Below are 13,234 nucleotides of genomic sequence, written 5' to 3'. Positions count from 1 at the left end.
TTTGCAAATGTTGTCTTGTATTTGCTTGGCAGTTAGAATGTCACGCATCCTTTAGGATGTGGCATAAAATCATTTATGGAGCAGCCTGTGCACATGACTACATCATAATCTTATCCTTCATGGTAACAATCTGCATACACATACACACATGCTCTCAAATTAACACTACAAGGGCACATGCATACACACTTGCACACTTGCATCACTGCTGAAGCCCATGATTCCACCTGCTCAAAATGTGCTGAGAAAATTGTGGAGATATTTTCATAGGCTATAGAATTCATACTGGGCAAAAGTAGTGTGAAATACACGAAAATTAATGCACCATGAAAACTTATGCGTTTACCGTACAATATAAACAAAAACAAAATTCAACCAAGTGCTTTCATTTCAAAGGCTTTATATTTCCAAATGTATATTAACTCATATCATGAATGCTAAAACAGAGCAAAACTCTGTATAAAAGAGACTTTTGACTGACTTCTCACTGATTGGCTGTAAGGACGGAGCACAGATGACATCTCGTCTCTCCAAGAGTGTCTCAAGGATCCTGGTCTCTTGGCTGTGTCTGGATGGATCTGACTTGTCCAGACCCGAGAACGTCACCACGTGGTCCTTGCTTTCACAGCCCTGGAGAGTCGGGTGGGCAGGGGGAATACAGTTACTCTAAAAGGTGGATATTTTCACACTCGGCCGGGTTAGATGAGTTTTGCACATTTTTAATCCCGCAGAAGCAGGATATTCCTTACTAGAACATAAGATATGCAAAAATATTCACATGCTTTTATTTTTGCACTAGTTTCTGGTTGCGTGAAAGGCGTGAAAATTTCCACACCACGAAAATTTCTAACTTTTACAGTACTCTGAAACCAGAAACATCTGCCAACTGAAGCAGATGGCTGTTTTCGAAGCATAAAACTTTTGCAAAATGGCGACTCGCATTCAATGCGTATAGCGGAGATGAAAACCTTCATGTGCATTTAACTTTCACTATTCTTGGCTCCTTGCAAACTTTGCGAAAATTTCATGGACACAAAAATGTCTTGTTTTACAGTAACAAACATTCACATTGGAAACGTATGTGCATAGGGGTGTGAGTACCAACATACAAGAATGGAGAGAAGGAATAGTTTTGAAACTTTCATAAAGTTACAATCATTTCTAATTTTCTCTCTTGCCCTCACAATGGAAAACAAACTGCCTGGGAACAGTAAAATTATTGTCATATTATATAACACACCCTCAAGAAATAAAAAGCATTCTCCTATCAGAGCTGATTCAATTTGCCGGGACAAAACTGCCAAAGCATTCAGTGTATCCTCCCTCAATCAGACAAATCAAAGTCACAGATATACATTGTATGTGATAACTGGGTCTACCAGACTCCAAAATTATCACAACTTGCTGAAGATCGTTTTATGCTCTGAAGTATGAGAGAAATGTGTACAGTAAACAATAACAAGTTACGACGGTTGTTTTAAGCTACTGAAATCCTTGCATCTGATTTGCTGAGAGCAAAATTGTCACAGAAATGTGGCAGTTGTTACTGATAACAAGTTTTACGAAACAGGACCCAAATCTTGATTGAATTACTATTTGTGGAATGAACAGGCAGGCGTAGCGCAGGCACAATAGCCTCGGTGTCAAATAGATAAAACAAAATCTCACAAAAATGTCTGTGACCTCCTCATTCTCAAAAATATCTGTATGCGAAAATAACGACTTTTACAGCATGTGCCACTCACAGTGGACTGTTCCAGGGGGTCAAAGCGGTAGGCGGGCTGGTCACAGCAGGGGTAGGAACCAACCACTGTCGCCTTCAGGCTACCCTGGTCCACAGACTTCACAAAGACGGGAGTCTTGGGGTGCAGCCGGCACTGGCCCAGCTCAGAGCACTGGAATACCTGCAACGTGAGTGTAAAGGGGGACCAATCTGTCACTGCCACGGTTATATCAACCCATTCCTCCCGAAATTCTCCAAGTACCCAAAAACAAGATTCTTTTACTATATCAGTTGATGTAATGGGAACCTGGAATACTAGGTTCCCATAAGGAATGGGTTAAAACAATGTCCAGATTGGTATTGGGTGTGGAGATATCAATCACTGTGACAGTTTCTCGAACACTTTGTGGCAGATGTAACAGTACACATCATTGCTGGGGGATGAAGATAAATGTTCATTTGCTTATTAACCTTTTGACTTGTAAACACAAAGTTGTGAATTCGTACTAATCTCTTATGTTAGGAATAGATATCTCTACTGTAAAATCTTAATGAGACAGTCATTTAAATCTGTAACCTGATGAACATTCATAAATTCACACACATACTCTCTATCTCTAAGAAAAATGACAAGCCTTCATTCTTGATTGCTCTGTTCCAACACAAACAATTCCCCAAGCATATTCTCAGGGGCAGAGACCTTTTTACTGAGAGAAAGACATTTTTGCAGAGATGTTTTACTGATGACAAAGATATGATATCTGACCTGTTTGCATCTCGAACACTTGAGAACATTGACCTGTCCCCACAGCCTCCAGTAGACATCTCTCCAGGCTTTGAGTTCAGTGTGAAGTGAGATGAGGTAGTCATTCACATCCCATGAGGTCATCCTAAACATACACACACACACACACACACACACACACACAGACATGGCAAAAAAGTGGAAAACCAAGACATTGTAACTAATCAACACCACAACGTGCCATCTATGTGTTTTTTCATTTTTCTTTTTTACAAGGCAAGATTTCTGTCAGCAATCAGCAGGTATATGACACCCTTACATGAAACAATGAATCAAAGGGGCCAATTAGTATTTTTCTTTCTCACAGTCTGTCCCAGCTTCAAGCAACATCCTTGCTGGAAGAAGAATGACATAATCTGGTTGAAATATAAGAAATAGAATATATAACATTTCAGACTATACTTAAGAGTTTAAAAGAACTTTATTCATTAGAGAATGATAAATATGGATTTTTGAACAGACATTCACTTCATATTGCGAAAGGGTATAAAACATAGCAACTCATAGATGTTTTAAGATCTGTACTTAACATTCTATATCATTCTGTCCCGTGTTTAGTGTATAGGAAATGACATAGAAGGTATGTTATCTTCTACCACCATACTGCCTTCCGCTTACCTCTGATGGTGATACACCAGTCTCCCTGTGCGGTCAATGCTGAGCCTGGCCAAATAATCATGATAATTGGTATTCATTCATAAGTATGAAACTGGTAAGTATACTCATAACTCTGCTCATTAATGACAGAAAATATCAGCAAGCCCAACTACGTAATAATCAAGACAGCCAGACACCATTCTTTTCCTCCCTTTCCCATAAGACATATCTCTCACTTGCACATATACACATTTCATATCGATATTCATGATAAAATTTTATGTTCACTTTTTAAAACAGGCAGTTTTAGCTTTGTGTGGACTTTCAAATACTTCATATGTATAGACAGATATACACGAAATGCAACAGATAGAAATTACTACTGTTTCAAAAAAATGTCCAGATAAACCCGTTTTGCCAAAAAAAGAATTAGGAACACACACTTCTTTGTGTGTGTGTTGCTGTAAACAAGAGAAATGGCAAGCGTTGACATCCATACTGACTACGAAGAGAGTACTTGGCATGCCAGTAGGACACTAAGCGAGATGCACTATTGAAAGTCAAGCAAGCAGAGCATTTGTGTAATTATGCCCACAGGAACATTTATAAATTTCTTGCCTTTAATTATTGCATGCATTGAGGGCAACTTCCTAACTTGATGAATTTTCATTTGATGCAAACCCTTTCTGCACCAGGGACTTTGGACAGGGTGTATAACATTATGGCCTTTTGATTTGAATTGATGAAATTCTTCTACCAAGTTGTTTTTTATTGCAAGTGATTGACAAAGTGCCCTATATCAATGTAAGTACGCACTGAAAATAATCAGTGTTTCAGCAGTAGCCGTGACAAAAGAAATCATGGGCACACATACAGTACTGGAGCAGGATTGAACCTACGATCTCTATTCTACGTCGATGTAGGGCAAATCTGTCAATCAGTTGCAATCATGGAGTTTCTGTGCCAATTGGCACTCAAAGAACACAATTATTTGGTGAAGAGTAAATTTTTCATGTCTCCTGGATGGAGATTGTCGAAGTTAGGAGTACATACCTGCTTGGAAGACACTTTAGCAAGCTCTGTGATTCTCTGGTAAGCAGTCTCTTACAGTGCTGGCATCTGGGGAGAGTGAATGGCAACGAGTAACACTAAATTAGGGTTCAGATCGAGCACTTTGTAAAACTGTTAAGAGGAGCATATAAAATTAAAAAAGACAGTGTTGAGAACAAACAGTACACCAACCTGCATTGGGAGATGAACATCTACAAATATGAATCTAAATATACAGAGGGTAATCGACATCAATCAATAAAACAGCATCACATTAGATGCAGCTCTACTCAGTAGATGTTGTGATTCACTGGGCAATGAAATCAGACACCACATTATAGAAAAGAAAATCTACACCCAAATAACAATATCCTAGGTCAATACAGTTATTCATTATGCAAAATATTTCATCGTTTCATGTGAAATCACAGGCAACATTCCTACTTTTAACTCATTTTGATCTTCAATAAAAAACAACCCGACAGAACATATCATAGCACTGAAAAAGAATCACCAAGAATTTCATGCGAACAAATGGTAAGCTCTTCAATTCCTAGTTTCAAGGCTAAAATTTCTCATGTATTGTACTGTTCATTATTATACATGTATTTGTTAAGTTAAATGAAGCAACATGTGGATTGTGGAAACAAACTTTGGAAAAAAAAATCCTTGATAAAACCTGTCATAAAATGCTCAAAATGGGAGAGGCTCTTTGAATGTTACACAGGTGTAAGGGAGAATTAACAAATTGTATATTTTTTTTTTCAGTGTATCACTCTCAACTACAAAAACGAATGTTAAATGTGTCATAAAAAAAAAGCAAGTATGGTCAAAATTCTACCAGAATGATAAGAAGCCAAAGAATAGCAGCATTTCTGCTGAACTTACTTGTACATTGTTGCAGACACATTGGAAGGATCAAAGAGTTGCTCGATCTTTTTGATGAACAATTTGCTGCAAAGGAAAATGGAATACAATCGTTTATCATACTGCCGTGCAAAAATGTCACCTTCATTTTGAATTTTCTATTTTTTGATTAAAAGCCATTGCGAGTATAAAATCCTTTGAAGTGATATACCTTTGAACTTGAAAAGGGGCAACACCCCTATCTTTCAGATCGGTCATTCATTGGAGGTCTCATATGTGAAAGAAGCACACACAAATAAATTCTGGCTGAAAGTCAAGTCTGTGTTAAATCAATGAATACGATAATGATTAACCCATTGAGGACGAGTCCCGAGTATACTCGGGCAGGTGTCTATGGGAAATGCATGATGTAGCGAAATCTGTCCGTCCTCAAGGGGTTAATCCATGCAAAGCCACCAGCACGTGCTGAGAAATGGTAGCAACCATGTGTACTGTGCCAAATGTGAGAAGCTGTGAGACAGCGTGCCAACAATCACCTCTTGAATTTATCCTTCTTGTCCTTGACGTCATCTGCCTCCACATCGGTGAAGAGACTGGCGATCCTGGGGGAGGATTCAAGTCATGCAAATGAAGGAAATCAAAACAGAAACAGTGCTGGAATTATTCACAGAGAAGTGTATCACATCAGATTCTCTCTATCAAATGTAGTGTTTACCATTGGAAACAGTGATCTAAAAAATGTTTGAGTTATCACATTTGATGCCTATGTGTAGGTCAGTTGCATCACAAAACATCCTACCATTAAAACATTTTGGATTAAAGCCTAAAATGAAAGGAGATATTACTTTTTTTTTTCTAAATAAACCATAACTGTAGATGGTTTATTTAGAAACAATTTCATTATAACTATTGTTCACATTCTGTGTATTTAACAATACTCAACATTTATGATACTGATTCACATTTTTACATTGTTATTTCCATCCCTAACTCACATTTTAGAACTATTATGAAGCACTAATGCTGAGTTTTTGTTTCATCTGCAAATGGTAAATTAACGCCTTTGAGAGGATCAATGCATCTAAACCCTCTAACAAGGTGATTTTAATGGCCCCGACTCTTCATACTTTTTTTGTTTGTTTGTTTGTCTGTTTGTTTGTTTTTTGGTTTTGTACCATGATATAGTGAGAAACCCGATATATATCACAACTTAACTGTCATGATTTTTAGGTCCTCGTTTTCACAAGTTTCCCTTGTGTGGTAAAAGTTCTTTCTACTGGACTGGCTAACACCAGCCCATGATACTGACAGTACACTGCCCCATGCTGGTATATACAAGCTAGTACCTGGTTCCAATACTGCAGGACAGGGCAAAGTGCATATCATCAGCATTAGTGTACACATCATGTATTGGCCTTGTAGGGCTTTTGAAAATCTTACAGAATGTAGCACTTTGATCTACAATCTCGAATGCTCTATTCCTTTTTAAAACAAAGAAACAAACAGCACAAAAGACAACAAAATATCTTTCTTACCTTGTAACCAACTTGTCATTGATACAGTTCATGTTGCATGGGGTGGACACAATTGCCGACATGTGTTTATGGCAAAACTGAACACATTCTGTCACCTTTTGAAATAAAAGATATGACATATGTCACAAGTTTGTACAACTTTTGCAAAACAACTGTTACATAATATAAAGCTTGCAAAAAACGAAGAACAAAAAGACTACAAGCAAAATCATCACACATTGCAGTAATGAAATTATTTCCAGAATCATGACAAATTCATGAATCTGGCTATCTGATGGAGGATGGAAAAAAGCTCTGTTATAAAGGCAGGAAAGTGTGTCATCTCAATCTAAATGCTAAAAAGCTTACCAGTGCATCCATCTTGAGAAAGTCTGATGAGATGAGAATGGATATGACATTGCTGGCCTCTGGAATACAAGAAAAGAAAAAAGACATTCATTATAACACAATGCAGCAAGCAGATATGATCACAGCACAAGTATAATCGCTGAAATAAAAAAAGACACTTTAATGTAATACATCCCACAAAGCTTTAGATAGCCAAAGCTACTGTCTCTGAGTCAGTTTACATACAATAAGATGTGTGTTGCAAGTAGACTTTCAAAATCAAGGCTGCACTATTGCTGAAAAGAGTTTCACCATAAAGTTTATTATTTCCTTATGATAATCAGATGATGAAAGTTCTTTATTCATTCAAAGTCCACCTTGCATAAAGCATTTGGCATTTTCACTTTGTTCCAAAATTATTTAATCATGCCACGAACCTGAGTTGCAATCATGCCTAAAGCCACGGTCACACAGCACTCCACGTCTAAATCACGTACAAAGAGTTATGAAAATCTGGTGAATGTGGTCGTAAGTGGTAATTTTTTGGTCAATTGTGGTTTGGCTGTGCTTTGTACGGGGTATGGTCGTTGGCGGCTGTTCAACTGCTGAAGCACTGCCTAAGCACGGCTAACCACGTCCAGCCACGTGTATGTATGCGGAAAAATCCATTGTCAGTGATAAGCTGCTAAACACACCCTATTTCCAATGCATAACATGCATCAGATGACCATGTTCTGCCTGTGACAGACCGCTAAACTTTCGCGTCTTACCGCGTCTCCCCAAGTTTTATCACTGCCGGAAAACGGATTATCGCGTGTGTTTCATGTGTGTTGCACGTTTTTACTATGTGTGCTGCCTGTGGTTGTCCGCGGAATAAACTTTTGAGCAGTTCAAAACTTTTTGCCGCGTCCGACGCCATTCCCATTTTCCCCCGCGTCCTGCCACGTCTTTAAATCGACCATAGCTCGTCTTAAACTCAACATCAACGCGGACAACATCGTCTGCTTTACGGGAGACCACTTTTTGACAGGTTTTGGCCGTGATTAAGCCGTAAAGTGCTGTGTGACCGGGCTTTAATCTGTCAATGTCACACGTGTCACTTATTCATTCAAATACAGTGTACTTGCTAACTTGGTACTTGACCATGATTAGATATGAAATATTTCATTGAACAACAAATCATAGCCAGAATGTAAAGTAAACCCTCTGTATATTATATCTGAAATCTTCTAGAGAACACATCTAAAACAATTTTGAAATTGCCTATACTCATATGTAAAGAAGAATATGGTTTCACGTACATATCAGTTTGTCCATAGATCATAGCATGTCTAATAAAGTGGTACACATCTAAATTGCACACATTCATTTCTGCACAAGGCTACAGTGAAGCTTTACACATATACAATATTACGAATAAAGACATTGAGTCCCAGTACTCACCCAACTTGGGCACGCTGGCTTGCCTCTCTGGTATGTGGCGGTGGACGTAGCGCATCAGCCACTCAAATATCTGGACGTCGCAGTGGACAGAAATGTCCACCTCCTCCCATCGCTGGGCCTCCAGTGACAGGTACTCAGCAAAGTATTTCATCTCTCTGACCAGCAGGTCCCGGGGACAATTGAAGTCTCGCTTGACTTTTGGGGGAAAAACAACAACAGCTAGTGAGAGTGATAGCTCTAATGCAGTGACATTTGAAGCATCAATGTCAATTCTATATCTATCAAGAGAGAAATTATGGCAGGAAGTTATCAATTTCTTTGAAAGTGGTACTGCTAGTCTTTATCTAAACATATACTATCATTCTGCAGATGAGCTCTGCAAAATCAGGCTACTTTTGATTGTTGCAGAAGTTTCAACCTTGACTTGTATCCATGTGCAGTGAAGTTACAACTACGGTACCTACTGAAAGCATTTTCATCACTTAACAGGTTATCAGGCTTAAGAAATTAGCAAAAAAAACCAAACCCCAATGACTATTGAGGGAATACTCCATTTTTGATGATATTGGTAAAATCTCTGAGATCCATGGCCCACTGCTGTACACTGATCTGACACCAACAGAATACTTGAATGTTGGGCAAGATATGCCTAATTGCATGGCCACAGAAAGAATACAGGGAATTTCTGGAATAAAATGCACAATAAAACCACAGAGAGAATAGTTTGAACTAACAACCAGTTTCATTTTCTCTGAATTCTTTACCCTAAAGTTTAGTGGGAAAATGAACACAAGGATTACTCTTACACAATGCCCCAATGCCTAAAACTTTCTGCTACACAAACAATAAAAAATGAAGTACTGTATGCAGCATATCTTTAGCGAGTCTAATTTTTTGTGAATCAGGACTTCCCAACAATTTTGTGAGTCGTGAAATTCGTGATTGTGGAGTACAGTACTGAATGGAGAAATATATGTGGAATGAGACTTAATATTTTCGCATGTTCTTAGATTCTTGAACAGCACCCGATTGCGAAATTAAAACCTTATTTAATGCATACAGTATGCTTAGTAATTATCTAGTTATGTATGCTTTGGAATATCTCAACATGCTTACCATTTTTTGCCTCATCACACACATGGATCACAATGTTTGGTCTGGAGAAAAAGATCGAAGGAAACATCTGAAGTTAGTTCTCTCATAACAAAAAAATTTATTTTGATACTGCATGAGCTAATCACTGATCAGCCAAATGAATCTAGATATCATCTGGTCTCACATGGGCCTCTCACTCTATGTGCAGTATATCCATATCATTGAGAAAGTGACACAAAACTTAATGAGAAAGATATCAACAAACATATATGGGTACTTTTTTCTCTCTTTGAGGATATCCCTGCAGGCAAACAAACAGGAATGATATTGATCAAAATTTTAGGTGATTTCAATACACAGAATAAGCAAAATGTGTACAGACTTAAAAAAAAGGAAATCAGATTTAAATCTGCAGAATATAATGTCTAGCAAAGGAATTTCCAGTGTTGATTGTATTACAACTTGTATTATACCAATATCCAAACACTAATGGATAAATCATACTCTTGATTGATTGATTGATTGATTGAAAAGGGTCTTTATTAAAACATCTGACTGGCGACCACAGATCAAATTGCACAGATGTACATCTCATCATACAAAAATTGAGCAAGTCCACTTTAGTGTAATAAAAACTCACCCTTCTGCCTTTACTCTCTGGTTTGCTGTGGCATCCTAGAAAGAGAAAAACATGACTTGCTCAGCACAAGAAAACCCCGTAATACTCAAAAACTTGTATGAAAAGAACAGTGCTGTCACAAAGTTGTGTGTCAATGTTCTATCTTACACATGCCATTACATTTACTGAAACAAGTTACACATGTATGTAAGTATATATGCTCACTCTGCTGAACAATACAAAGAAAATTATGTGGCACACAAATGTACCTTAACCCTAAAACGGCCAGGGGGTGGGGGGGGGGGGGGGTGAATCAACTCCCCCATTGATATTTTTCACGACCATTCTGCTGCGCGAATTTCTTGACCACGCCACTCACTGACTTTTTACTTTCAAGTCTCGCACATCTTATGACACCACTTTCGTGAAAATCGGGCATATCGTTAAAACGCTGCACAACCTTTATATGCATTCAGACGAAAATGGCTCAAAAACGTGATTTGTGTACAAAGTCTACGCAAATAGAGTTTTCTCACCTTATTCAAAAAGATATGATTATTTTCACTTTTATAGTAATGGCTGAAATCAATTAATTTTAGCATACTTATGCTTAAAGGAAATGAACAGTACTGGTTGAGGTGGGGATTCATGTTTTGAACACTCAAAAGTGAGATAATGAGAAACCTCTTATGAAATATGAAAGAGCATGTAATTTTAAGAAGGATTCAATGTTTATTTGATGAAAATTGGTTTTCAAATGGCTGAGATATAAGAAAAGTGATGATAATAAAAGGCGAAAGGTAAGGCCATGCCTTTTATTAGGATCTCTTTGTTTCACCTTGTTTTTGGATATCTCTATTTTCATCAAATAAACTTTTGATACCCCTTAGAATTGCATGCTCTTTGACATCTCATAGAGTGATTTCTGAATATCTCGCAAAACGATAAAAGCTAAATCCTCACCTCAACCTGAATTTGGTAGATTATGTGACAGGTAATGTAGGTGCCAATTTTCATGGAAATTGCGCGATCGATGGCCAAGATCTCGGGGAGTTCAGCCTGGTTAGGTTGGTTTCAAACATGCTGTCTGTATTCATTGTAACAACCTGTCGCTCACCTTGTTTGACATTTGGGATGATTTTGCATCTTTCTGTGCACTGCTTTCCCCTTGAGTCAAGTCTGAAATATTTAAGCAAGACAAATAAGACTACATCACATGGCATATGCTGACTTCATCTAGATTTACCACAGTACTTCGACTTTATTTACAGAGATGCTTCCGCATTGTAAATAGTCTTCTCATTAAAAATTATATAAATGCCAAACACAAATATGTGCAACTTAGCATCTCATGGAAGAAAGATGGTTGCAGCAGTATCTCAGTTGTACCTTGAGAAAAGATTACATCACATCAAAAGTACTTCCAGGAGTGGTCAAAGAGCTGTAATTCTTATTTCAAATGAGTTAGGAAAGGTATCAGAACATTAATCATGGCATTAAAGCTGATGCCTGTGCATTGGTCTCAATTCTACACCCCACTTTATAGAGGTACACAGAGAATAGCTTACCTTTCACAAAGTGAAATAAATAAAAAAGTAGATCGCTAAGCTGATCCAATTCTTTTCTGACTCTTGAACAGGCTGTTTGTGAAATCTAGCATGAAGATTAAAATCTGTACTCAGTGTGCAACTGCCATACCTGTAATTAAAAGGTAAAGTCCTAAGATATAGCTTACTGCAACCTTGTTCTGGGATCTATTTCATTAAAAAAAAATGCTATGATGGCAACTCCCACTGCAATGGCAAGTGTCATGGTAATGACAAGAATCCTGCTTCCTGATCAGCTGTTGCTACAATTAGTTGTCATTCTAGAAAGAATATAGCTATCATAACATCATTTATGAAATTATGAGACATGCAGGATGGTTATATAGCAATTCCCTGTTGGAATGCAAGCTGGTATACCCTCTCTGTCCTGCTGGACACCAGATTTCTTGCCCCTGGCCCTGTCATGCTGTAAGCCACTGCTGGGTCTTGGACCAGCCTTGTTATTCCTCCTGGAGCTGGTCTCTGCATTCTTGCCCCTTGGAACTGGTTTGCCTTGGGCAGCAAGGCTGGAAAAATTACCTAGAAAAAGTTTGATAAATTATTCATAAATTAAAATCAAATATTCAAGTCAATGAGGCACATCGTTAATAAGTTGAAATAAAAGACACTGGCATTTCTCATGGGACAGCAATGTTTCATTTGTGTGTCTTGCAAAATACATCAACAATGGAGGACACATCACATTTAGTATTACCATCTTAGTCCTGTGACTACAATGGTTATATTGAGGGGAAGAGGGGATCGAACGTGCAAGATTTACTGATATTGACATAAGAAAACCATGTCATTTGTCTTATCTTGGCCATATGACAAATCTGTTGCTCCTGAATCACTGCTCTGCTTCAGTACTTGGCAGGAATTCATCACACAAAAAGTGCAGATCAACAATAGTGCATCACTGCTTATGTTTCGCCACTATTCCAATGCTGAACTTACCCACATGAGACAGGTCCCCAGCAGCGGACTGTAACTCTTCGAAGCGCTGGGCACACTCCTGGGGCATGGTGCCTGGGATCAACTTGGCGATGGCGTCCCAGTTTTTGGGCTGCATGTCGTTAAATTCTGAAGAATTCATGAAGGTTCGCAGCATCAGGTCAAGGGCTACAGCCCTCGATGGGTCTTCCCTTCGGGTCATGACCTCTGGTTTGAAAAAATGAAGATACAAAGAAAACTCATTATAATTTACCTTTTTCTAACATTTTAATAATATTTAAAAAAATGAATACTGCATTTTGATTAACCTTGAACTTGAAGTCGAAGCCTGCACTTTTATGGAAGAAGACGAACTTTTTTTGCTGATCGGTACCTCATTCGCCGTATGCCAAGGTGATATCCCATGAACCACCACACACTGAGCAGCTGGTGAGCTTCTCTTGCTCTATGAAACGCCGTTTGAGAAGTGATAAGGTCACTAAAAGCCTGCCTCACTGCGTTTCTGAGCTGCGGAGCTGACACATCAAACACTGTGCAATAGCAATATTGCGTGCCGTTTTTTGCTCTCTGCATCTAACTATACACAGCCCAGTCGCTGTACGTAGGTACATACTACATCGCGGCAGCGTACTT

General features: G+C 38.3%; 1 protein-coding gene across 1 annotated transcript in view; it reads right to left on the bottom strand.

The window, feature by feature from the left end:
- Positions 1-12,803, bottom strand: part of LOC139730145 (SANT and BTB domain regulator of class switch recombination-like) — a 40,856-nt gene extending 28,053 nt beyond the window's left edge. The window contains exons 1-15 of the mRNA XM_071641049.1: positions 12,605-12,803; positions 12,014-12,187; positions 11,179-11,240; positions 10,083-10,117; positions 9,464-9,504; positions 8,348-8,542; positions 6,926-6,984; positions 6,578-6,672; positions 5,579-5,644; positions 5,064-5,129; positions 4,179-4,244; positions 3,147-3,191; positions 2,490-2,613; positions 1,746-1,904; positions 482-630 (exon numbers count right to left, since the gene is read on the bottom strand). Coding sequence (XP_071497150.1) covers positions 482-630; positions 1,746-1,904; positions 2,490-2,613; positions 3,147-3,191; positions 4,179-4,244; positions 5,064-5,129; positions 5,579-5,644; positions 6,578-6,672; positions 6,926-6,984; positions 8,348-8,542; positions 9,464-9,504; positions 10,083-10,117; positions 11,179-11,240; positions 12,014-12,187; positions 12,605-12,803 — 1,535 coding nt within the window. The remainder of the gene's footprint in view (positions 1-481; positions 631-1,745; positions 1,905-2,489; positions 2,614-3,146; positions 3,192-4,178; positions 4,245-5,063; positions 5,130-5,578; positions 5,645-6,577; positions 6,673-6,925; positions 6,985-8,347; positions 8,543-9,463; positions 9,505-10,082; positions 10,118-11,178; positions 11,241-12,013; positions 12,188-12,604) is intronic.
- Between the last annotated feature and the right edge of the window lie 431 nt (positions 12,804-13,234).

The sequence above is a fragment of the Diadema antillarum genome, unplaced genomic scaffold (assembly GCF_040938485.1).
Source record: "Diadema antillarum isolate AM-2024a unplaced genomic scaffold, OU_Dant_1.0 scf00000021, whole genome shotgun sequence".
NCBI lineage: Eukaryota > Metazoa > Echinodermata > Echinoidea > Diadematoida > Diadematidae > Diadema > Diadema antillarum.
Note: the sequence above shows the minus strand (reverse complement) of the source record. Positions and strands in the feature narration are given on the sequence as shown.